The sequence below is a fragment of the Otolemur garnettii genome, unplaced genomic scaffold (assembly GCF_000181295.1).
Source record: "Otolemur garnettii isolate 467f Iridium unplaced genomic scaffold, OtoGar3 scaffold00047, whole genome shotgun sequence".
Taxonomy (NCBI): Eukaryota; Metazoa; Chordata; class Mammalia; order Primates; family Galagidae; genus Otolemur; species Otolemur garnettii.
In genome coordinates this window covers 10,436,570-10,458,886 of record NW_003852442.1, presented here as the reverse complement: position 1 = coordinate 10,458,886, position 22,317 = coordinate 10,436,570, and the positions used below count along the sequence as shown (strand labels likewise).

General features: G+C 43.0%; 1 protein-coding gene across 2 annotated transcripts in view; it reads left to right on the top strand.

Annotated features, from left to right (window-relative positions):
• Nucleotides 1-283: 283 nt before the first annotated feature.
• Nucleotides 284-22,317, top strand: part of ZNF19 (zinc finger protein 19) — a 28,410-nt gene continuing 6,376 nt past the window's right edge. Inside the window, exons 1-5 of one of the 2 annotated variants that reach the window (XM_012806109.2) lie at nt 284-393; nt 2,361-2,422; nt 5,369-5,495; nt 5,966-6,073; nt 9,150-10,762. In XM_012806109.2, coding sequence (XP_012661563.2) covers nt 336-393; nt 2,361-2,422; nt 5,369-5,495; nt 5,966-6,073; nt 9,150-10,252 — 1,458 coding nt within the window. In that variant the 5' untranslated portion in view covers nt 284-335 and the 3' untranslated portion in view covers nt 10,253-10,762. Of the gene's footprint in view, nt 394-2,360; nt 2,423-5,368; nt 5,496-5,965; nt 6,074-9,149; nt 10,763-22,317 lie in introns of those variants that run through there. The other variant, XM_023514128.1, reaches the window with a different exon arrangement.

Below are 22,317 nucleotides of genomic sequence, written 5' to 3'. Positions count from 1 at the left end.
AGGCTCGGACTTTTCACCTTGGCCGAAGGCTGTTGCTTCGTCCCTGCGGCCGCGGTGGGGCGAGTCAGTAGACGCCTCCGGGTCCGGACAGCGAAGGCAGCTTGCGGGCCAATCCCGCTCTCCCGCGGGCGCCTTTGTTCCCTCCCGCCCTGGCTATTTTGGGAAACGGAGATTGGCGTGTGGGCTGCTGGGTAGAACCGGACGCAGCCAGAGAGCGCTTCTGCTCATTGGCCAAACAACTACGGAGCGGCTGGATGCTAGATTGTGTTCTAGGTCTCGGAACGCTGCTGGGAGTGACAGTGGGCACGGGCCCCGGCCCAGTAGCTTTCAGCTTAATGGGAAAGTCGCCTGTTAGTCACATCGAGCATTTCACTCCACTGCTCGTGACCTATTGTAAGTCGAAAACCAAGTCCTTGACTTGTGCAAGGTGTGGCTTTGTCTTTTGTGATTTCTAAAGCATCATCTTGCAGCACCACCCCCACCCCCCCTTGGCGGTGCTACTACAGCTTTCTTAATCCTTCACTACTAGAACATGTTTTTTGCACATGCTGTTAACTTCTGTAAAGGTTTCCCTTTTAACCTAATTTATACCCTTAAGCCGTCCCATCTCGGTTAGTTTTCCTCCTGGCACTAATCACAGTTGTGATCTTGAAGTTATTTGTGGGAATCTTTGATGAACGCGCGTCTTTCTTTTAGGCTAAGCTCCACGTGGGAAGGGATCAGGCCTTTTTTGGTCTTTCTTAACTGCATCTCCTGTTTTCAAGCATGGCCCACTGTGAAATACGTATGGGGGAAATGTTTCTGGAATGGAGAAAGCACCAGTCAGTATGTTATGTAATCTCAAACTGGAATAGGTGGTATGTAGGAAAAGGAGTACATTGCTAGTGGAGAGTGTAACAGGGACTTTACCTGGTCTGTGGAGACAGGTCGTGATCTGAAGGTGAAGAGAGTATAGGTGCTGGGGAGTATGGCAGTCAGAGACTTTCCATTAGAAAGGTCCTGAGGTAGGAGAAGAGTAATTCATGCAGAAGAGTAGTTCATGCAGAAGAATCAGTTAAGTATGGAGGTCCATACTTATGAATTATTAATTAGCATAGTAGAGGAGGCTGAAAGAAAACCAGTATACTTAAACTCACAGAAGGGAGGGTGGCACAAGCTGAAGCTTACAGGAAACTGAGTCATGCACTGAGTCTCTTTGGGAAGATGGGGAACTTTTTGTAGAGTTTCACTGTTTAACAAGGATACAAAGTATCTGTAGGGGATGATAAGGTTAAAATAACCCAGAGAGAGGTTTTGGCATGTTGAGGTGGCCTTTCAGGGTCCTTTACTGATTTGTGACTATCACTGGGTCCTAGAATGGGACAGTGAACAAAAGCAATGCCTGCCCGCAGGTCCAAGTAAAGTTTACTCTAAGATTCTTTATTTTTTTTTTAACTGGACACTATGTATTGAACCTGCAAGATAGGGTTGTATTTTTTTTTTTTTTTGAGACAGAGTCTCACTTTGTTGCCTTTGGTAGAGTGCCTTGGTGTCATAGCTCAGAGCAACTTAGAGTGCCATGGTGTCATAGCTCACAGCAACTTCCAACTCTTGGGCTCAAGCGATTCTCTTATCTCAGCCTCCTGAGTAGCTGGGACTACTACACCCCACAGAGGTTTTTTTTTTTTTTTTCCAGTTTTCTTGGGTATTCTTAATCTATTCTTTTTGAAGATAGTTTTTTTTTTTTTAATTTTCCTGGGTATTCTTATTTGTTCTTCCATATTAATCTTAAAATGACTTTGCCAGGTTCTAAAAGAAATCCTGTGGGGTACAACTGGGAACAATTTAGTGTAGTTATTAAAAGCAAGACTCTGGCACATGTATGGAATCCAAGTTTGTCTATTCACCAGCTGAGTGATATTGACAGAGAAAATTATTCCCTTAGCCTTGTTTTCTCATTTGGGAAAAGAAAAGGGTTGGAAGAACATTGTGATTACCAAATAAGGGTATATTTTTCATCCAAAAACATACTTATTTCTAATTTTCAACCTGTTATTTTTCTCAGTAAAATTTTATTTTTAAAAAATAGGTTTTGCTGCAACTTTTTTGGTGTTGTTTGCTTATTTTGCATTTGTTTTTGCCCTGTGTTGATGAGTATAGGCTTTGGTGACCTAGGGCAAGTTACTTATCCTTTCACCATCTGTTTCCTTGGAATTTCAAACCTCATGGTATGGTATAGATTAAAAGAGGAAATATTTATATACCACTTGCCCAGTGGGCATTTAGTAAGTGATTGCTTCTGCTGTTCTTCACAAGTTTATTGTTTAAGGGAGAACTTTTACTGTGTGGAGCTCACTTGAATTCTCTGTTTTTTCCCACAGTGCCTGCCTTTTATGAGGGAGCCCAGGTGATGGCAGCCTTGCTCCTTAAAGCTCAACACCAGGTGAGCTGTTGATCCTTCAAGTCAGCCTTACAGAGATCTGATTTGTAGAAAATGTCAGGGGAGGATGTTGGACGTTATTCTGGCAGGTATTAGAGCTGAAGCAATAGGAAGACCCCTGTTGACTTTAGTAGGAGTGGACGCTAGGAAAAGAGCTGATAATAACTGAGCAGCCATACATAGGGCTAGTGAAGGTAGAGACAGGTGTTTTGGAAGCAGTAGTGCATCCAGTATGCTGAGGATCTCTGTGGGCCAGAACATACTCAGATTCAGTAGCTCCCAGCCACAGAGGGATTGGTGAGAGTGAGGGACGCAGGTTGGTGATGAAGGGATCCTGGATAGGGTGGAGAAGATCAGCAAGGGTCTTGGGATGGGGTAGCAGAAGGATGGCAGGAAGGAGATAAGAAAAAGGTGGCCTATACCATTTGTTCTCCAGAAGAAAGAAGTTTGGGCATTACAGTCAGGGAACACATATCCTTCTTGAGGTCAGTACTGCTGGCTGAACAAGGCAATTGGCTGCCATGGTAAAACCTACACTAGGCCAGGACACCTAAAGTTAGGGATTCCATTAAATCTCAGTGGCATGGTGACCTGGAATTGGTCATGTAACCTCTTTGCATCTTAACTGGCTTCATTTGTAAAATGAACATAAGTACTTTTCATTTTGGGGCCAGGGAAATTTATTTATTGAATGTATTTCATTTTTTTGAGATGAAGGAGTTACTGGATGTTGCTTTATCATTTCTTCTGTCTGAGATTTTCTTATAACATCCATGAACCGTATCCCAAGTCCCAGTCCCAGATTCTCACCATCTGTCACGTTTTTCTACCTGAGTGCCCGACTACTTCCTCTTCCTTTTAGCTCTGACCCTTGTCTGATTTTTCTGCAAGTCACTGACATCACTGTATCACTGCCTGATCCTTCAGTTTCTAGATTGCTGGTAATTGTTGGCTCTGTTCTCCCTGGATACCATTGTCTGTGAGCCTCCAAGTCTTATTGTTTCTGCCTATAATGTCTTCCACTTGTCCAGTCTTACATTACCTCCATTTAAGGTTGATTATTCCTTCTCTGGGATTTTGCTTGTAGAGCTTCCCAGGTAGTTTCTCTCTGTACAGATGCGCATCTTCCTGTGATTTTTGTACTGGTCACCTGATAACCACTCAGTTTTCTGAGCTTGTATTTCATCCTCTAATCCAGGATTTTCTAACTTTGGTGTGCATCAAAATAACTGGAGGGTTCATCAAAGTATAGATTACTGTCAGTGCTGGTCCTGAGAATTTGCCTTTCTAACAAGTTCCTAGTGGGGTTGCTCCTATTTCTGTGGTTGGGGACTACACTCTGAGAACTGGTGTTGTGGTGTGGTGATTCATTCAGGAGATGACCTGGTCAGGTTGTCAGCTGGGCAGAGGATGGATTCATTGTGGGATGAGCCTAGAATTGGAGCTTTTTAAGTTCCTTCCAGCTGTTGAACTAGTGTTCTGATTGTACCATTGTGAAAAAGAATCATATTCCAGAAGTATTTAGATGGTACAGTTGGCAGGACTTGATTACTGACTGCTTATCAGCAATAGTAGTGTCAGGGGTGAGAAAGTCTAAGATGAATCTTGAGTTTCTAGCATTGAAGACTGGGCTGAAATTGGTATTATTAACGAGTGAGGGGAATAATTGTCACTCACTGTGCTGATTAGTTTATATGAATTAGAAAGGGAGCCAGGTTAGGGGAAAATGAGTTTGGTGTTGGGACATCCAGAGGCTGAGGCAGTGCTGGGATGGAGGGCAAGTGGAGATGTGCAGAATTACTGAGGGTCCAAGGAGCCGAATTTGATATCAAAGTCTGAGGAGTAGATAGCAGCTCTGAACAAGATGCTAGAACTGTCTGGGAAGGTAGGGTTGGGGCCATCAGGAAGGGGAAGGAGTGGCTATTGAGAGAGCATGGGGCATGGTTGGCAGAAGCTATTATCGATTGTCTTGGAGGTAGAAAGATCAGCCCCGGGTAAGCACAATGGCTTACACCTGTAATCCTAGCCCTCTGGAAGGCTGAGGTGAGAGGATAGCTTGAAGCCAGGAGCTTGAGACCAGCCTGAGCAAGAGTAAGATCCTGTCACTATAAAAAATAGAAAAATTAATCAGGCTTGGTGGCTCATGCCACTCAGGATGCTGAGGCAGGAGGATCACTTCAGCCCAGTTTGAAGTTGCTATTTGCTATGATGATGCTATTGCACTCTAGCCCAGGCAACAGAGGAGGATTCTGTCTCAAATAATAAATAAATAAATAAATAAATAATAAGCCCCTAAAAGAGCTACCCAGCAGCAGCAATTGAATTACAGAAGATTTTTGTCCTAGCAAGATCTGGCAAGAAGCAGACTGGATGCCCCAGCTGGCTCTGAGCTGTCTCTGCTGGGTGTTCTTGAGCACAGGCGGCATAGCCCCTTACTCAAGCATCGGTGCCGGTTGGATGAGACGGCTGATCAGGGCAAACCATGCTGTGTTCTTGCATGTGGGCATGATGTTTGGGACAGAGTGAGTGCTTGTGGGACAGATGGATTGGCTGAGCCCTTGGAGCATCAAGATGGGAACACATGGGTCCTCAGAGGCCACTTGAAGCTAATTGCTCACTTTTCAGTACAATACTGAAAGATTGAAAGTACAAGTATTTGCAGAATCAGAGGTTTTTCTGTAGGATGTTTAACTAATGGAAGACTTTTCCCTGGGGTTTTCAAAGTGTTACATTTCATGACAAATTTTGTGTTCCAATGGAAGCTCTTCTGGTAGAGAACTTTCAGACTTTTGGTCGTAGAAATAAGCATGCCTAATATTCAGTTCTTTCACCTTCCTCATTACTTACCTCACAGCATCCTCACTCAGGCCTGTTACTATCCCCTCTGCCCCACACTCTGGCCGGGAGCCAGAGGATTGGCTCTGGGGCAGCAGGAACCTATTGTTTTAGGAGTTGGTGACCTTCGAGGACGTGGCTGTGTACTTCACCCTGACAGAATGGGCTGGCCTTTCTCCTTCCCAGAGGGCCCTATACAGAAGTGTGATGTTGGAGAATTATGAGAATTTGACTACTGTGGGTAAGGTCATTTTGCTCCTGCGACTCAGATCTGTACCTTCTGGTTTCCTTTCTTCCTTTTCTTTTTCAGGCTGGGGGTGTGGTGTGGAGTAGGAGGAATTGTCTCTGATGTCCTCCACTGAATGGCTTCTGGACTGAGGCTCAATGACCAGCTTCAGAGATTTGAGGATAGGGAGAGGTCTTGGGTCAGTTTGGTCTCAACGAAGGGACTTGCTATCTTTGGTGAAAGTGTGACTCCTTCCCTGTGTTTGCACATGCCTTGCAGAATCTCACTAACTTATTTACCTTCAAGTGGTTTTTTATGAAACAGTCACAAATGCTCAGTTTCTTATTGATCAAAGTCTCTTTGACTTTCTCTAGTCCTGAGCTGCCTTCCATGGGTCTTACACTTACTGAGATTCCTGGAGTTTTCCTTCTTTTGACACAGCAGATAACAGGGCTGAAAGGTTGCCATTTTCTTCTCCTTTTCAGGATACCCACTTCCCAAACCTGTACTGATCTCACTTCTGGAGGAAGGACCCTGGGACCTGGAGGCACAGGTTGAACCCATTGCAGAAGGGACCAGAGACATCTGTAAAGGTAAGTGAGTGAGGTATAGACCAACAGGTGTAGAGCTTTATGGAGCACTGTACTTGTTTGTTTTATTCCAGAGTCAGAATCTTGTTGCCCAGGCTGGAGAACCACTTTAATCTTGAATTCATTTGCTCCTTTGTGAGTGTCAGCATTGCCTACCTTGGTGGTCCTCCTTCCTTGGCTGGGACAGATTTATTCAGAAGTAGTTTCCACGCATTTGCCACGTACCAAGCTTTGTTTAAGAAGCTTTGGAAGATGATACACATGGAGACAGACACAAGAAGCTGAAAAGAAAATGTATATATATATATATATATATATTTGAGATAGAGTCTTAAGCTGTCACCCTGGGTAGAGTGCCGTGGTGTCACTGCTCATAGCAACCTCAAACTCTTGGGCTTAAGCCATTCTCTTGCCTCAGCCTCCCAAAAGGCGCCTGCCACAATGCCTGGCTATTTTTTGGTTATAGTTGTCATTGTTTGGTGGGTCTGGGCTAGATTTGAACCCATCAGCTCTGGTGTATGTGGCTGGCACCTTACCTGCTTGAGCTACAGGTGCCAAGCCAAGAAAATGTATTAAGTGCTGTTGGGAATGGGAGGGAGAATGTGGAGGTAAAATTGACCAGATCTTATCAAAGATAGGCCATAAAAGAGGAGATCTGAGTCAGATAATACTGGAAGTTGCAACTTGGGAGGAGCTTTTTAAATTCATAGGAATGTAGAGCTGAGTACAGGGTGTGAGGCTTCTTCAGAATAGGTGAGTGGATGGCTGGAGCAGACCCTGGAGAAGGTGGGTCTTGAAAGGACAGTCTACCAGAGTTGGGTGACCCCTCCCTCCCGGAGATAAAAAAAAAATAGGGAGGGCTGAGTCTTTAATATTAAGGGATATTTAACTTCAGTGAGAGAGGGAAGAGAAAGTGGACAATCAAGTCGTCAGAGGAGGGCCACTGAGAGTGAACAGTGAAACTGAAGGCAGAGGCAGGGGTTTCAGTGCAGGTGGTGTGCAAATGAATGAAAAGATGCAAAGTTGGGGCAGTGCTTTAGCCTAGGCAATGAAAGAATACAGTAAATTGTAGAAAATGTTTTTCAGTTTTCTGAATTTGACCCTGAGTATGGACTATGTTTTGCAGCAAAACCCTATGCACACATATGTATGTACTCTGGAAAGAGTATTCAGAACCAAAATTTACCCTTACTGTTGGAGTACTTGTGAATCTATTCTATTCTATTCCTATTTCTATTTTATTCTAAAATTCTAGCATATTTCATTAAAAATTGTTGTATAACAATAGTGGCATACTTTGTCCATTTTATGACTAATGAGTAGACAGTGTGGAAAACACTAAGAAAAAATCAGAAATGATGGGGTGATCCCTAAGTTCAAGTGGGTTTGAAGATCTAAAGGTGGAGCTTGAAAATGAAGAAAAGAGGTGGCTGCTAGGGCAGTAAGTCAGAGGCTGTGGGAGGAGGTGGCGTCAGGCGTGATTGGGAAGCCTGAGACTTGAGAGGGCAGTTTGGGATCTGGGGATGGGAAATTGAAGGGAAAAAGTGCAGGACACTAGACTTGGGCAGCCTTGGTTTCTTTCAGCAGGAATGAGTTGATCATGACTGGAGAGCTGGGCAGCTGGGGGCTCTACTGGAGTGTAGGGAGAAAGAAGTGTTGCTAGAATGAACTGCTGCAGGATTCCTGATCAAGGTGAATGGCAGAGTATGGGACAGCAGGGAAAACGGAGTTTGGGGGTTATCTAGTCCTCGGTCTTAATTTTATGACATTTGCACAGCCTGGTAGCCAGAGAGAGGAGGGGTATGAGAACAGATCACCAGGTTCTCAAAACTCTGATCACTCCTTTCAGACTGTTGGTTACTGTGTTTACTTCAGTCTTAGATCTTTCCTCTTCCCATAAATTTCTCCTGAGGTCCTGTACTTGTTAAACTTACATGCATATAAAGAACTTGATTAACCAGCAATGAGTCCCAGATAATCCAAATTAATATTAGAACAAAGTCAGTCCAACGCTGCATATGAAATAGATTGGCTCAAACTTAGCTCACGTGTCATCTAATCCTTGGAACTGCAAATGCCATTATGTTGGGCTGCTGTTTCTCTCCTTTTTTGCTAATATGTGAAAGAATGCTCTGCCATCTTGGTGTGTCTAAGTGCGTAAGTTCTTCCCTTTTCAAATAGTGAGTCTAGGACAGTAGTTTCTCTGCATGTTTGAAGTTCAAACTTTGAGAGTCTGATGACAAGCTGTAGCAGTTATCAGCAGTTTTAGGGTAGTTCCTTGTCTCCTTCACCGAAGTCTTGCCTGCGGATTGCAGTTAAGACCTCTGCATGAGGGTGATGTCTTCGAAGCACTGCTGTGACTTTCTTTTGATTTAGCCTCAACCTAGTGCCCTTAATGCTCAGTGTCTTCAGTGTTTTGGGATATTTGCAGGATATGGCATGTTAAAAATAATAGCCTGAGCAAGAGCGAGACCCCATTTCTGATAAAAAATAAAAAAAAAATTTCAATTTTTTGAAATTTTTTTATGGGGGGAAGCCTGTAGTCCTAGCTTCTTGGGAAGCTGAGGCAGGAGGATCATTTGAGCCCAAGAATTTGAGGTTGTTGTGAAATAGATAGATAGATACATATAACATGCACACATATATACATCTGTACATACATAAAATAAAATAAACAACAACAGTTTATTCTTTGTCTTTGCTTTTCTGACTCTGAGCCTTGCCAGCCATAGTGTCACTAATTTTTCTTAAAGCTGAGTCATCTTTGGTATTTTGTAGGCCTTTAACTACATAAATTTAAAAGACATTAGATCATACTTGGAATGACCAGAGGCATTCAGGTAGCAGAGTGGGAAAGCTTAGGAAGCACTCTGATTGTGCTGTGTGCATGGGTACCCTGTTCCGCAGGGTTGTCCTCTGCCCGTGTGATATTTGGTATTTTCACACTAACAGCCTTACCTCCCCAGCAGGCTGTTGTGGAGATTGGAGTGTTAATTTTCAAAGCTACTTACTTTTTAATGCTCTGTTGTTTCTAGTATTGTTCTCTGTGGCATTTGTGTTTTCTGTTTCTTAATGGTAGATGCTGAGACCAGCATTGATAAGGAGTCCACATCAACACAAGGCAGTTCTGAAGAAAGGGACATGATAATGTCATGTGGGCTGAAGAAAAGTGTTCCTCAGAGAATTGACTTCCTAGAAGCATGTGAGGTGGAGAAGCACCAGGAAATCCCCACAGTGAAAACTGTTCGAGGAGAGGTTCCAAGAATCCACTGTGCAAGGAAACCTTTCGTATGTGAGGAATGTGGGAAATACTTCACCTATTTTTCTTGCTATGTTAGACACCAGATAACTCACACGGGAGAGAAACCCTTTGAGTGTAGTAAGTGTGGAAAAGCCTTTAATGGCAATTCTTCGTTAATTCGCCACCAGAAGATCCACGCTAGAGGGACACCCAGTCAGTGTGAGGAGTGTGGGAGAGCCTACACTTACAGTGCCAATCTGATCAGACATCAGAGGACCCACAGTGGGGACAGACCATATATGTGCAAGGAGTGTGGAAATAGTTTCTCCCATAGTTATGGGTTTTTTACACATCAGAGGATCCACATGGGGGAGAAACCTTATGAGTGTAACAAGTGTGGAAAAACTTCTGTGGGTAGTTCACCACTAATTCAGCATCGGAAGATCCACACTGGAGAGAAACCCTATAGGTGTAGTAAGTGTGGCAAAAGCTTTGGAAGGACTGCCCGTCTTAACCAGCACCAGCGTATTCACACAGGGGAAAAGCCTTATTCTTGTAAAATATGTGGACAAACCTTCACTTTTCGTACACAACTAGTCCGGCACCAGAGGGTGCACAATGAGGAGAAACCATTTGGTTGTGTCAATTGTGGAAAAGCCTTCAGTGCTCGGAAACAATTAAAAAGGCATCTAAGACTTCATGTTCAGGAGTCTTCCATTGTATGTGATGAGTGTGGAAAAGTCTTTACCAATAAAATAAGTCTTCTTCAGCATCAGAGAATCCACATTGGAGAAGAATCTTATGAGTGTAGCAAGTATGCAAGAGCCTTTCAGCCTTCTTCCCAGCTAGTTCATCTTGAGCATGTCCACTCTGCAGAGAAGCCTATTCTGGACATTCGTCATTTTGGTCTTCCAGAGTTTTTTACCCCTTTTGACTGGTAATAGTGCTTCAGTATCCTTTTAGATTCCATCTTCCAGTCAGGAGTAGAATGGGTGACACAGGCCTGGCTCAGTCTCAGATCCTTTCCTCCAGCCAGTTACTGGTTCAGATGTCAGTAGGTGACCCAGCGTGGTCCAGTAAAAGTACCCGGACTAGGTAAGAACAAGAGCTTGTAAGAAGAAGTACTCTTTTTCTTCTTTTTATTTTTTTGCCATTGGTTTTAAAGCTAGGAAGAGTAGGTTTTCATGGAGGCTGAGAATAAAGTCAGCACAGCCAAAGAGATACCTGGGCATTGAAGAGCAATGAAATGTTGAAGATACTGTTTGAATGGCTACATTAAGCCACATCTGGAGCTATAAATACATGTGGGTTTTTGAATTTCAGTAGCCAATAAATTTGTTTTTTGCTTAGGCAAGTCTGAGTTAGGTTCTCTTTCCCTGCACCTGCCTTTTGACTTACACGGAACATTATCAGTGTAAAAATTTAAACATCTTCAGGGATAACATTTCTGATGGTGGAGAAATGTCTTGTGTGTATAAAATGTGGGAAAGTCTTTAGCGAGAGTCATGGTAGCCCCTAAACCTTATGATTGTGATGAGATTGAAAATCCGTTGCAATGCTGAAAAGCCCAGTCTACATCGGGATACCACCAGTGGGTAGAAATCCTAAGCTAATGACAAAAATTTTGATGTTACTGCAAATCCGTTATCAGTGAATCCATTCTCAAAAAGAGTCTTAACTATGAAACTGAAAGCTTTCACTCCTTAAAATTTCACTTTCTATTTATACTCAGGTTTTATTTGGAATAGATGCTCTTCCAGGCATTAAGCTGGCAAATTTGGGGCGGACCTAATGCCTAGAATAGCATGCCCAATCTGCTCTTTGATTTGGTTAGTGGGCCAGGGGAATGCTGTGGTTCTGTCATAAGGCACACTACAGAGATGTCTCAGTGGCGAAACAAAGAGCTTGCCCTTTTCTTTGGGTGATAACAATCTGCACAGTCTTTTCTCCCGTGTGTCTTTCTGCTGCCAGCCACTGTTGGAGTCACTCTACAGACTACCTGCCCCTGGAGTGTAGCACCTGTGGGGCCTTCACCAACCTCCCAGCCCCTCATCCTTAGTTGCCAACAGTTGGATGAACAGTTGTATCTCATGCTTGGACAGACCAGTGAATAACAGGTTGGGGTAATTACTTAGGTAAACATTTTTTTTTATTGAAGTATATACAAAACTGCACAAGTTGTATAATACTAAGTTTTACAAATAACATAGCCTTATAATTGCCAAGACGAGAAATAGAACATGCTGGCATGTTAGGTCCCCCTGTACCTCACTGCAGTCATCTCTCACCATAACCTCTAAGTCATTTTTAGTTATTTAAGCAATGTGATCATCAGTATAGGTTCATTTTCACTGCTATAAATTATTCCACTACATATGTTGAGTTATTCCTAGGGGTATCATTTTGAGAGCAGAAAATCTAAAAGTCACCTGGGAAAGAAACTGGTTAAAGTAACTGGTCAGGAACTGTTAGTTTCACACGTTGCTGCAGTTTCAGCTACAGCTGCAGTTTAGTAAATAGTAACAGCAGTAATTTTTTTTTTTTTGGCAATTACCATATGCCTGACACTTTCCTAATCCCTACACATTTACTCAGTACAACTATGCAGGTGATACTTAGCTCTGTGTTACAGTTGAGGAAACATTAGACTGCTCAAAGACACAGCAGAGTAGGAATTCATATGCTGCCTAAAGATCATTAAATTATTTTTGAAAGAAGTTCAAAGCACAGTAAATATACTCTTTTTTTTTTTTTTTGGATCAACATAATTTAAGTGTGCTATGGAAGGTTAGGTTCAAGTGTGCTGTGAGATAAAATAAATAGTTGAGAAACTGCTGTAGGGATTGGATGAAAAGTCTATCTTGGTGACAGAAGATGGATTGTTAGAGGAAACTGAGGCGCTCCTTAGGGGTGGAGGTGAGGATCAGAAACACGTCAAGATGTGGCTTGGCTTCACAGAGTTAGATGGGGGATTGGCATCATGAGAGAAGCTGGAGTTGCGTGAGAATAGTAAAATCTGTCTGGTACAGTGTCCCAGTAGAGCTGTTGTGGGGGAGGTGACATGCTGTTAGGTAGTTGTTTAGACATGAGCAGGGTGGATAGTGGATGTGGTTTGGCTGATTTGGACTGGCTTGGGTCAGGCTGACCAGGACTATTGTGAGAGTGAGACTAATCGAGACCTTGCGGTTAGGTTACCTTGAGATAGGGACTATCCAATGTCCCAGAGGCTTTCTGACATGGACAGATGGATGTGGTCATGCTGACAGGTTGTTTTGGGAATAGCCTGATTAGGACACTGCAGAGTTTCTAAGAAGCAACTGATAACCTCAAAAGTTGTATATAAAGTCCAAGCACTGTGCTCTCCTTGATACTTGCAGCTCCTAAGATGGCCTGGCTTGCTTTACAAGCTGATATAATAAACTTTCTTACTAAACTACTTGTTTCAATTATTTTGACAGCTGCTTGGAGCTGTCGCTGTACCTGCCTAATTGTGCCTCTGTAGATGAAGCAAGGGATCCAGTTCTGAGGTTTCCCCACTCTTAGTGGTTGGGTAGCATCACAAAGACATCTCTTCTCAGCACCATCTGAAAATGGGTGTGTTCATATCAAATATCTGAAACAGGTGGCTCCCCTGAGGGCTTTCAGCTTTGAGGTGGGACACCTGGGTGAAGTAGGTTTCCATTTTGGGGGGATTTTTACTATTGAGTAGTTAGCACTCTGACTCCAGTGCCACTGTTAAGAAGCCCCCTCCAACTGAGTAACTTGTCGAATCAGTTAGGATTACTGTGTTAATTTTTTGTCCTGGCTGAAGCCACCAACATTTCCTGAGTACCACAGTTGCTCCCTAAGTGATCTCTCCACTATTGCATCTCTATCTGCCAATCAGCAGCCAGAGTAAGTTTTAAAAAACAACATGTTCATTTTTAAAACCTTTCAATGGGCTGGGTACAGTGGCTCACACCTGTAATCCTAGCGTTCCAGGAGACTGAGGCCAGTGGATCTCCTGGGCTCAAGACCAGCCTGAGCAAGAAGAGTGAAACCGTGTCCCTACTAAAAATAGAAAAACTAGCTGGGCACTGTGGTGGGCACTTGTAGTCCTGCTACTCAGAAGGCTGAGGCAAGAGGATTGCTTAACCCCAAGAGTTTAAGATTGCTGTGAGCTATGATATCCCATGTTACCCTACCCAGGGGACAGACTGGAAAAGAAAACAAAAAACAAAAGCTTTCAATGGATTCCCATTGCACTGGGAATAAAATCCAACCTCTAATACAGCTTGCAAAACTATTTGACATCATGATGTACCACTTCCTTCTACCCACAAGATGTCAAGCTTTATTTCGCTGGGGAGTCCACACCTGTGTTATTCCTCCAGCCTGGAATGCTGTCCTCTTGATGATGTGCCAGATATCTCACTCTTTCAGGTCTCAACCCAAGGTCACATCCTCAAGCCTTTTCTCACTTCCAAGTTAAAAATGGTATTCCCTTAGAATTCTCTCCCAGACACACTGCTCTTTGTCTTTATCACAGAAATGAAAGTGTGCCATGATGTATTTATTCCGTTGCTGTTTTATTTAAAGCATGTCTTAACTTTTTAAAGCCAAATGGTTCACATTTATGGAAATCTTTAAACCGTAAGTAAGCTTCCCAGAAGAGCCTCTCTAGGGAGTCATTTGTGTTCATGAATTTGATGTGAGGTGACAGAAGCAGGAATAGGGTGGCTTTCTTGCTAACCAAGTTCAAAAGGAAGAGAAAGGATGAGACAAGTATCTGGAGATCAAGCTTAAAATAGAATCAAGAGGACTAGCAGGGTGGCACCTGTAGCTCAAGGAGTAGGGCGCTGGTCTCTTATACCAGAGGTGGCAGGTTCAAACCTGGCCCCAGGCAAAAAATGCAAAAAAATAAATAAATAAATAAATAAATAAATAAAAAAAAGAGTAGCACCAGGTTGGAGAACAATTGTTCTGAGGCCAGACTCAAGACCTTGGAGAGTTCCGCGGACATCCAGAGGCAGTGGAGTTAGCACCCTGGACAGCACCACGGTCCTGTTTTTTGCCGGAGTCCCTTTTACTTGAAAGCCACTATAGGGTGGTGCCTGTGGCTCAAAGAAGTAGGGCGCTGGCCCCATGTGCCAGAGATTGGGAGTTCAAACCCAACCCCGGCCAAAATTGCAAAAAAAAAAGAAAAGAAGGAAAAAGCCACTATAAACACATTGTGATGGGCACTGCTGATTTCCTGGGACTTTTGCCTTCTGTGTGCCTGACAGTTGTAATCCCCTAAAGTCAGTCTTCCTTTAGAAGGCTCTTTGTGGCAAGATGGGGGTTAGGATTCTTTCTCTTCCTTCTAAGGGACTTTTATTTTTTTATGACAAGTTTGGCTTTGTCACACTGTATAGAGTACAGTGACTATAGGCATATGCCACAATGACCTGCTGATTTTTCTATTTTTTGTAGAGAAGGGGTCTTGCTCAGGCTGGTCTCAAACTCCTGGGCTCAAGCAGTCTTCCTGCCTTGGCCTCCCAGAGTGCTAGGATTACAGGTGTGAGGCACCACCTCTGGGCCTAGGGGACTTCATTATCACAGCTAAAAAATGGATTCTCTTGGGAGCTCTGTAAGATTGGGTATAGGTGAAAGGCCTATATGCCAAAAAAGCTGTTTGAGAGAGAGCAGTGGAAAGACTTTATGCTGGCAGACTTGTGAGAAACTGAGGCAGAATCCCATATGGCTGGGTTGGTTGTGGGCGTAAAACCCTCTGACCTGAGGTCAGCCTGGTCAGTTGTGGGCATAAAAACCTCCTGACTTAAGGCCCACATGGGAGCGTAGGATTGCAAACAGGTTTTCTGTATGTCTTAGAAATTTCCTAACTATGCCTGGTTTAAAGAAAGTAACTGCCTCCAAACGGTGAGGCCAGTAGGGCAGGTATTCGATCTATCTGTCTCTCCCAGAGCCTCAGGCTTTATCAGATAAGATCAAAAAGAAGTAATGACTAACATGTTCTCCATTAAGTTATGTTAAAAGGATTATGTTGAAAGGATTATGTTAGATGAAGTGGTATCAATCTGTAGATTACTAGGGAGATCTGCTCATGAGATAGGCACAAGATGTTTATTCATGAGATGGATTATGGATTGTAATGAATATTAATGAAGTCATTGATGTACAGTGCACATGTGCAGAGGGATTGTAATGAATATTAATGAGGTGCAGTGCACATGTGCACAGCTGGCTATATAAGCCAGGAAAAAATAAAGAAACTTGCTACCTGCCTGAGAGAGCTATGGACCCCTTTATTTATTTATTTATTTTTATTTATTTGTTTTTTTAATTAAATCATAGCTGTGTACATTAATGCAATCATGGGGTACAGTGTAGTGTTTTTGTGTACAATTTGAAATATTTTCATCAAACTGGTTAACATAGCCTTCATGTCATTTTCTTAGTTATTGTGTTAAGATGTTTATATTCTACTTTTAGAAAGAGTCACTTGTACCCTTGTAAGATAAACCATAGAGGTGATCCCACCAATCACCCTCCCTCCACCCATCCACTCCCTCCCCTCCCCTTCCTCTCCCCCCTCCCCATACTCAGACCCCTTTATTTAAATATACAATTTCAATTTCTGGTTTATGCTCCGCGACACTGCTTCTCCGTGAGACCCTAACAACTACAGTTGGGACCCAGTACCACTGTGTTAGTCTAGAGGCCCAAATTTGTCAAATTAGGGGACAGTGTCTAATACCTGATGGTACTGTGTAAGGGAGAATGCTCAGGGCTCTTTCTAGGCACATATAAGGAGCGAACAGGCAACATGTGTAAGAAACCAGGTTCGTTGTATTCATTTGGAGACAGGCTGCTTGACTCATTTTCATAACTTCTCCTTTGCTAACTCCCAACTGTTAACCTCTTTTCGGAAACATGCAGTGAATTGGATCTGATTTCTCTATGCTAAGAAGCTTTTGAAAGTATAGGGGATTTCATTTGTGAGTATGGAGAAATTGTGTTTGCAATCCTGTGTACAGTTACTTTCCATTATTCCTGAAATAAACATGGGAAAAAAACATAGGAAAAGTACACTTGGGGGCATCCCTTTCAACAGGTGCATGCCAAGAGAGGTAAGTTTGAGAGATAATCATCTCTGAAACCCACTCATATGAGTGCAGCCAAACAATCTGGAGAACAAGAATTGTAACGGATTGGTGGTGATGAGTCAAACTGCTCAAGATTGAAATTTTTGCTGCAGTCACCACATGTGACCCCAAACACGTAAATGAATTTTAGGAATCTCAGTTGTTCATCTGTAGATGGTGTGTAGGGAGCTTACTTTTCATCTCCAGTGAATTGTTGCACATGAGCCAATTTCTATAGGGTCAGATGCAACAGCCCTGGCTATTAAGTATGCCTACCATGTTCGTAACGTTTGGACCGTGTTACACCAAAAATCGTTATAACCCTGGAATTGTAGTAAAAGTAAGTTGCTCTTTGAGATATACTTGACTGGAGCATAAGAAAAGTAAACACTCATTTTCAAAACAAAAGTGAAAGGTCTTCTGACTTGTCCCTGGTGCATAATGGAAAAGATTTTAAGAATAGGGAAGTTTAATGGAGTATTCCTGGAAAGCTCAGGGATTTTTCCCAGATGAAACAAAGTAAATCAACTTCATGGCAATTTGGACTCAGTTTTTCCAAGCAAAATGACCTGCTGTTTCAGGCCCTACAACCGTTTGAGGGGTCATGGGTCCTCCAATTCCCCAATTATTTTGAGTTTTGTATACTTTCCCGTGGGCATACAACTTGAAGTAGCAATGTGTAAATTTCAAGGCGAAAAGAACTATTTCTGAAAAAATGTGAGAGTATAGGGGATTCCATTTGTGCGTATGGATAAATTGTGTTTATATACTTGTATGCTGTAACTTTTAAATATTCCCGAAATAAGCACAGGAAAAAAAAACACACACAGGAAAAGTACACTTGAGGGTATCCCTTTCAACAGGTGCATACCAAAGGGCAGGCTTCACAGGCTATATATATATATATATATATATATATATATACACACATATATATATTTATTTTTATTTATTTATTTAATTTTTTTTTGAGACACAGTGTCACTGATTGCCCTGGGGTTGAGTGCAATAGCATTATCACAGCTCACAGAAACCTCATATGCCTGTGCTCAAGCAGTCCTTCCTCAGCCTCCCAAGTAGCTTAGACTACAGGTGCCTGCCACAACACCTGGCTAGTTTGATCGGTGTTTAGTAGAGACATGGTCTCGTTTTGCTCAAGCTGGCATGCTTTGCTATGCTAGGAAATGTGTGCTTTCCCCCCAGGCTGTCATGTGCCTTGCTAGAGATTCTGATATCAGTTAAGAATGGAAGAAGAGCAGCAGTTGACAGAGGTCTCTGCCTTCCCAGACCTACCACAGAGCTTTTCTATCTTGGTCTTTCATGGCGCTCTTAGGAGTAGGTGTTTTGTGGGTTTTTAGGGGACCTTTTCTTATCTGTAAAATTAGGCAGCTGATTTATGATCCAACTTTCTGGGGCCAGCATTTATATGATGGTATGATCTCATAATTCCTTCCTATTTCTTTCATCAAGCTCTCACTGCTACCTAGAGGTGTGATTCCTGAGCCTAGGAAGAAGTGAAAACTACCACTTCTTACCAACGGCAATGTAATCCCACTCTGGCCAGTCACAGGGACCATTTTTCCATTTGAACTATCTGAATGAAAGAAACAACATAAAGTGCTCATTTTGGAAAACTGAAGATCAGCGTCAAGTCAAGGCAGAGAGTTGCTCCTAGCCATGGTAAATGTCATGATACCAAGCATAGCCATAGTAAATGTCATGATACCAAGCATAAACCCATATTGTAACCCCAATGGCACAAAAGTAAAGTAGGGTTCTACCTAGGAGTTAGGGTTGGAGCCTTTGGACCATGCCAACAACAAACATTTATTGCTCCCCTTCTTTGTGTCCAGTTTGATGTTCTAGCTAAAGATAACAGTGTCAGACAAGATGGATATAGTTCCTGGTCCCTGGAGCTAACAGAGAAGACAGATATTGACAGAAGCTAAGTGTATCACTATTAAATAGGTGTGTATTTTCCAAGTCCTGAGAAAAACTGTGATGGCGCATAGTGAAGGTGGGGGATTTACCTGGTCAAAGAAGGCTTGCCTCCCATGGGAAATAGGATTTGAGCTGATAGTTTCAATAAAAGTGAAGATGGAGGGTAGGAACAGGAAGGGGAGGATGTTCTAGGTTTAGAGAACAGCAGGTTCAGCAAGTAGTGCTGGAGAGGTGACTATGGCCAACCACTACCTTCCAGCACAGATGCATTGGAGGGATCAGAGCTGGAAGGAAGAAAGGGCTACACAATAAGGGTTGAAGATGGGCTTTTAATACTCTCTCCCCTCCACCAGGTTCATTTTGGAGTTTATGGGTGATATTTTGTTGCATTTGGTGGTGGTGGTGGCATTGTTACTGGCCATTAGTGCCACAAGTCTTGCAATGCATGGGACAATCCCATTTGTCCAAAACATTTCCAGACTTTGAAATGTCTTGCTGGATTCATGTAAGTGAAGCCCTTACTTGTAAATTACTTGAACCTAGAATCTGTTCTGGATATACACAATGTATTTTTGCACAATTTTAACATATGCAGATTTTCCAGGAATATACTGTATAATCAAGAGAAGAATGAATGTCCTGTGTTTCATTCAGAACTTCACCAAAAGTGTTTACTATTCTGGATCACACTTCTGTGATTTTTGAAACACCAATATAAGACACAGCTTTGTGGCTGGGACAGTTCAGGCAAATTCTGTGTGTAAAGACAAATATCTGGCCATTTTGTTAGGTCTCCTATAGCAGTCACAGGCAAACATTTACATATAGAAGTACATAGTTTTAAATTACAGTACAAATTATATTCCTTTTATTTCTCCTTCATTACACTTAAGTCATAACATTAGTTTTTAAAATGTCGGTTCTTTATATTATCTATTATTTTATAAGCCATCATTTATGAGCTTCAGGTCAGGAGAATTAAATGGACATTTCAAAATATTTGTTATTAAAAGAGGGCATTGAGCCAGGCGTGGTGGCACACCTGTAGTCCCCATGTACTCCGGAGGCTGAGGCCAGAGGACTGCTTTAGCCTTGGGGTTTGTGGTTACGGTGAGTTACGATGGTGTCACTGCACTACCGCCTTTGGCGCCATAGCCAAAGTCTATCTCAAAAAAGTGAAAGGAAAAAAGGTCGCTGTGGCTCACGCCTGTAATCCTAGCGCTCAGGGATGCTGAGGCGGGTAGATCGCTTTAGCTCAGGGGTTTGAGACCAGCCTGACCAAGAGACCCCTTCTGTACTAAAAATAGAAAAACTAGCCGGGAGTTGTGGCGGCCGCCTTAAGTCCCAGCTACTGGGAGGCTGAGGCAGTAGGATCTCTTGAGCCCAAGGGACTGAGGTTGCTGTGAGCTGTGATGACGCCTGGCACTCCAGCCTGAGACTCCGTCTCAACAAAAGGCGGGGCGGGCACCCGGCAGTGGCAGCGTGCGAACCATTGGTCCAGTCCGGAGATTCCCAAACATTGCACCTGCAGCTTTACCAAGACACATTCTTGGCGCGCCGCCTGGGGCTGGGCCCCGTACTCAACGCGGATACCAGCTGGCCCCGGAAGTTACCCGGGTCAGACCGGAAGGAGAAGGGCAAAAGGAGCTAGGCTCCAGAGGGCAGGGCTGCGGCCGCAGGGGCTGGACAGAACCATAGAGAAGGCGCGAGTCCGCTCCTAGAGAGGCCCGACCGCAGTCTGATGACGCACATCTGGCCGCGCGGCTGAGCCGCAGGCTGCGGAGGTGAGTGCGGGTGTGGGCCCCGGGGGCGGTGCCCTGGTGCTAAGGCTCTGGGTTTGTTTGGGACGCTTCTGCACTCCCATTGCGTTGCTAGAAGGCCTGGGCTGGAAGAATGGAGCAGGGCAGCGATCCGGGTCCTCTTCCGTCCTCCTTGACTTTCGCTTTGATCTTGGTCCCCCACTGCGTTCCATCCCTTGGCAGGCACAGGCTGTGTTGATGTGGCCCCCAGCATTTAGTGCTTGATCTGTTCAGGGAAGATGTGTCGGTGCAGCCTGAGGGAGAGTATTTCGGAGGTGAAGCAACCCGAGGTGATGCCACAAGTTTTTTGACGTGTTGAAGTCTCGCATCTCTAGTTTGGAGTGTGTGCTCCCAGCTTCGGGCCGTAGGGTCATAAATCAGGGTCAAGGGGGAGCGCAGAAAAAGGAGCCCCCCCTGCAAATTACCCGGGAGCAGACGCCGCCCGGCTTTCGGATTTCCTGGCGCGATGCCAGGCCCAAAAGGTAACTCGGGGGACTCCTTTCGGGCTAGAGGGTGCAGTGACCTGGAGATGACATCTACACTATAATTCAAAAATTTACTCAGTTCTAGAATACACATAAAATAGTTTAAGCATTGAGTACAGTATCTGAATACAGGTCTTTTTGTCTTTACCCTTATAGTATTTAGTTAAAATACTATTTTCCAATGTTACTTAGTTCTTTCCCACGACTTAAGTGTGATTGTGCTATTCAATTGTATAGTTAGGTTCCTCTGCGGTTGCTAGTATTACATTTTGGGTCGTTACCTTCACCTCATTTTGCCTGGTGTGCGTGCGTGTGCACATTAAAATCTGCTTATATGTTATAAATGTATATATAGTAGTGAAATGGGCACTCATAAACACACCACCCAATTAAGAAAGAGAACATTGCCAATACTGTGCTTCTCCCTAGCCTAACTACCAGCCTCTCATTCCTCAAGGTAACTACTATCTTGAATTTGGTGTTAATCATAGCCTTATTTTTTAAAATACTTTTTTAAAATCACATATGCATGTATGTGTAAGGAATATATTTAATTTGTTTGTTTTTGAGTTTCATATAAATGGCATCATTGTGTTTAGTCATCTGGGACTGTAATTCCTTACTATGTTCCCAAATTTATTCATGTTATGTGTAGCTGCTGGGTAACATTCCACTGTAAAACTTATATAAGAACTCATTGATGTAATCTCAGTGGATGTGTGGGTCGTTTCTAGTTTTTTGCTATTTAAATACAGCTGATAACAAATATTTTTACACATGTCTCCTATATATGAGAGTTTCTCTAGGGTGTGCTTATTTAGTTTTTGTAGAGAAGGGATTTCGCAGTTTTGCCCAGCCTGATCTCAAATTCCTGAGCTCAAGTAGTCTTCCTGCCTCATCCTCCCAAAGTGCTGGGATTACAGGTATGGTCACTGTCACACTGCCCAGCCCAACTTTTTAAAATTCGGCATGAATGTTGAATTATTTCAAACACCTTTGGCTTCTGTTGAGATATATATATGTAAAAAAATTTTTTTTGGCAGTATTTGGCCTGGGCTGGGTTTGAACCCACCACCTCTGGCATATGGGGCTGGTGCCTTATTCCTTTGAGCCACAGGTGCCACCCTGGATAATATGTTTTTTTGATTAATTAGTATAGAAAAGATACTAATTTACATCCTAATAATTGAGTTTTACTTGCATTCATAGGATGATCCTACTTAGTCATATTACATTACTATAATGACTTACTAAAGTCACTTCCTTAATATTTCTTATTTTTGCATCACTATTCATAAATGAGACTGGTCTATGGGTTTTGTATTAGTATTATACTGGCTGGATAAAAAGAGTTGGGAAACTTACTTTGTTGTGCTACTGTTTAAATAGTGTTATACTATTTTCCTTAGAAGTTGTACTAGTTTGTAGTTCGACCATCAGTGTTCCCTTCTTTGTACCAATGTCAGCATCTGTTGCTTTGGGACCTTGTGAAGTGAGCCATTCTCACAGGGGTTAGGTGTTATCTCAAAGTGGTTTTGTTTTGCATTTCTCTGATGATTAAGGACAATGAGTATTTATTCATGTTTGTTGGCCTCTTGAGAAAAGTTTCTGTTCATGTCTCTAGCCCAATTTTCTTTCTTTCTTTTTTTTTTTTTTT